This window comes from Apis dorsata, unplaced genomic scaffold, assembly GCF_000469605.1.
Source record: "Apis dorsata unplaced genomic scaffold, Apis dorsata 1.3 scaffold_924, whole genome shotgun sequence".
Taxonomy (NCBI): Eukaryota; Metazoa; Arthropoda; class Insecta; order Hymenoptera; family Apidae; genus Apis; species Apis dorsata.
The window spans coordinates 33496-36376 of NW_006264035.1; the positions used below are offsets into that span (position 1 = coordinate 33496).

A 2881-nucleotide genomic window follows, 5' to 3' on the forward strand; every position below is an offset into this window, starting at 1 on the left:
AAAATATACATTAATTTTTTACATTAATTTTTAAAATAATTTATATTTGCATAAAAAATTATACTTTACAAAATAAAAATTTTCAATTTAATATACCAAGAGTTTTGATTAACTCATATATTTATTGCATATTATTATTCTATTTGAATGATTTTTATATTATTTATAATTATATTATAACATACAAACATATAAATTTGTTTTTCTTTCAATAAATTATATATCATTTATTTATATATATATAAATAAATTATATAATATATATATATATATCAATTTTTATAAAAACTCTGGACACTTTCTTTAAATAATAATTCTTTTAATAATTTTAATAATTTTTAATAAAAAAGTTATAAATAATAATAAATAATTTTTTGAAATGATAATAATAATAATAATAATAATAATTTCGAAATGATAATATATGTGTATTTTCTAAATATAACAATAAAACTTTTTGCCTAACTTCTTTTTGAAGTCAGCCTAGTAAATAAACTTTATTTTAAAATTCTATCAAAATAAAAGATACATAAATATTTTTATACATTTATTATATTTTTTACTTTCTAAAAAGTGAAAATTAAAAATACATATATATAGATATCTTGATATATTTACATAATGTTTATAGATAGAGACATACACTTATTTACAAAAATTTATATAAAATTTATATAATACAAAAATTTTATATATTTTATAATAATGTCAATTTTTATTATTTTATTACATTTTATTATATATATTTTTAAATTATTCAATTGGAATAATATAAAAAACTTGTTTCTGGAATGGAATCAAATGATTATAATGCACATATGATTTTGTGATAAGTAATTCATCTTTATACAATATGGAATCTTTTTATTTGTAAAAGTAAGAATTTACAATAAAATATATAAAGTTTTTCATATAATTGATTTATATAATTCTTAAGCAATAAAAAATAGAGTAAAATGTCATAGAATAAAATTAAATTATTTTTATTTTTATAATTTATCGTTTCATATATGTACTTAATCTAGAAATTGAATTTCAATGGAAAGTCCTTTTTTAAATAGAATTTTATCTTTTTTTATACGAGTCAAAATAAATTTTATTCTTTATAAAAGAAATATCAAGATATTTGTATCAAGAATTGATTAGTTCAATTTTAGAAATATTTTAACTTAATAACTATATAGTAGAATCATTATTTAAGGAAGTTAAGAAGACGTTTGCATAAGAAAATTTTCGAATAATAAAATATTTTGATGAATTTTTTTTAGTTATTTTATATTTTTACAAAAAAAATTTACACGATTTTTTTTAATATACAAAACTGAATAAAATTACATTTCATCTAAAATTGCATTTTCGAACCATCATAATCTTTTTTTCTAATATGTCGAATTTTTTAAAATGAGGAAGTATATTTTTACTTTTAATGTTTTATTGTGTTTAGATTAAAATCATTTTTAATCTACATGTCTATTATTTTAATATTAGAATTTAAACATTGTTAACAATATTCTCTTCGTTATAATTTTTATCACATTGGAGCCATTTTATGATATCAATGTTTTATTGCATTTTTTGCATTTTGGTATTATATATAATATCGCAATAAATTTTTTTACATCTTGAAAAATATTCTGTTCGTTAATTTCAATTTCATAGAAAGATTTCAATAAAAGAAGTAATAAAAGTTTTCTTCATGTTTTTATTGTAATTTAAGATAGTGTACAATTCGGATAGTAAAATATTCGAATAATGGAGGTTCTTTTTTCCGATAATTATTGTATAAAAAAACATAAAAATATAAATACAGCACTTCGTTTTTTGTTCTTCATTCGCTAAATTTTGTTGATATAAGATTAAAATATTTCTTAAATTATTGAATTTTTGATACTAATACATGAATATAACATAAAAAATTTGATTAAAAAAAATAAAAGTAAATATAAAAATTTTCATTACAAAAAATATTCTTACAATTCTTTTCTTTCAGATCAAACTCAATATTATTGTTTCATTTTGCCATATAAAATTTTACTCTATCTTCTTAAAAGCTAGATTCAAATGCAAGAAATATCTTGTATGTATCCACGATATGAATTATATAATATTTTAATAAATAATAAAAAATAAAATAATTAAATAATAAAAATCATAATATTACATGTTAATAATAAATTTAAAAAGAAAGAGAAGTAATTGTATAACATTATATAACGTTATTAATATTATATATATTTATATAAATAATAATTAATTAATCAATACTAAACAAACCTTTTGCATATGGATCTTTTGCATTCGATTTTTCCTGATGATCTTGCATGCATATTCATTTCCATTATTGACATCAGTCATCAGAAAAACTTTCGCGAATCCACCCTGAAAATAGTACGAAAAACATATGTAATACAAAAACAAAGTTTTTCATAATTTATTATATTTAATCAGTAAGAATATTGTGCATTTATAGAAAATTTAATCATGCATACAGTATGATAGAAATATATAAAGATAAAATATTTAGGATAAAATAATATTATAATATTTTATAAATAAAATTTTCATTTAAGTTCTGCATCTTTAGAATCGTTTATAAAAATATAAATTTCTATACATATAATACTAATTAAACATACTATATTGTTAAAATATATTATATTATTATATATTATAATAAATTATTTAATACATATTTATATATTATAAGTATTTAATAATATGTTTAATTATTAAAATAATTATTAATAATTAATTAAATATATTTGCTATTAAATTTATTATAAATCTATTTAAGTTTTATAAATAATTTAATTATATATATATATTTGTTGATTAAATCATAATTCAAATTTTTAATAATTTTTGTTAAAATTCTTATTAA

The 2881-nt window shown here is 15.5% G+C and overlaps 1 protein-coding gene across 2 annotated transcripts in view; it reads right to left on the reverse strand.

The window, feature by feature from the left end:
• LOC102675423 (serine/threonine-protein kinase PLK3-like) overlaps nucleotides 1-2400 on the reverse strand; it is a 19678-nt gene extending 17278 nt beyond the window's left edge. Inside the window, exon 1 of one of the 2 annotated variants that reach the window (XM_006623619.2) lies at nucleotides 2275-2400. In XM_006623619.2, coding sequence (XP_006623682.1) covers nucleotides 2275-2355 — 81 coding nt within the window. In that variant the 5' untranslated portion in view covers nucleotides 2356-2400. The remainder of the gene's footprint in view (nucleotides 1-2274) is intronic. The other variant, XM_006623620.2, reaches the window with a different exon arrangement.
• Between the last annotated feature and the right edge of the window lie 481 nt (nucleotides 2401-2881).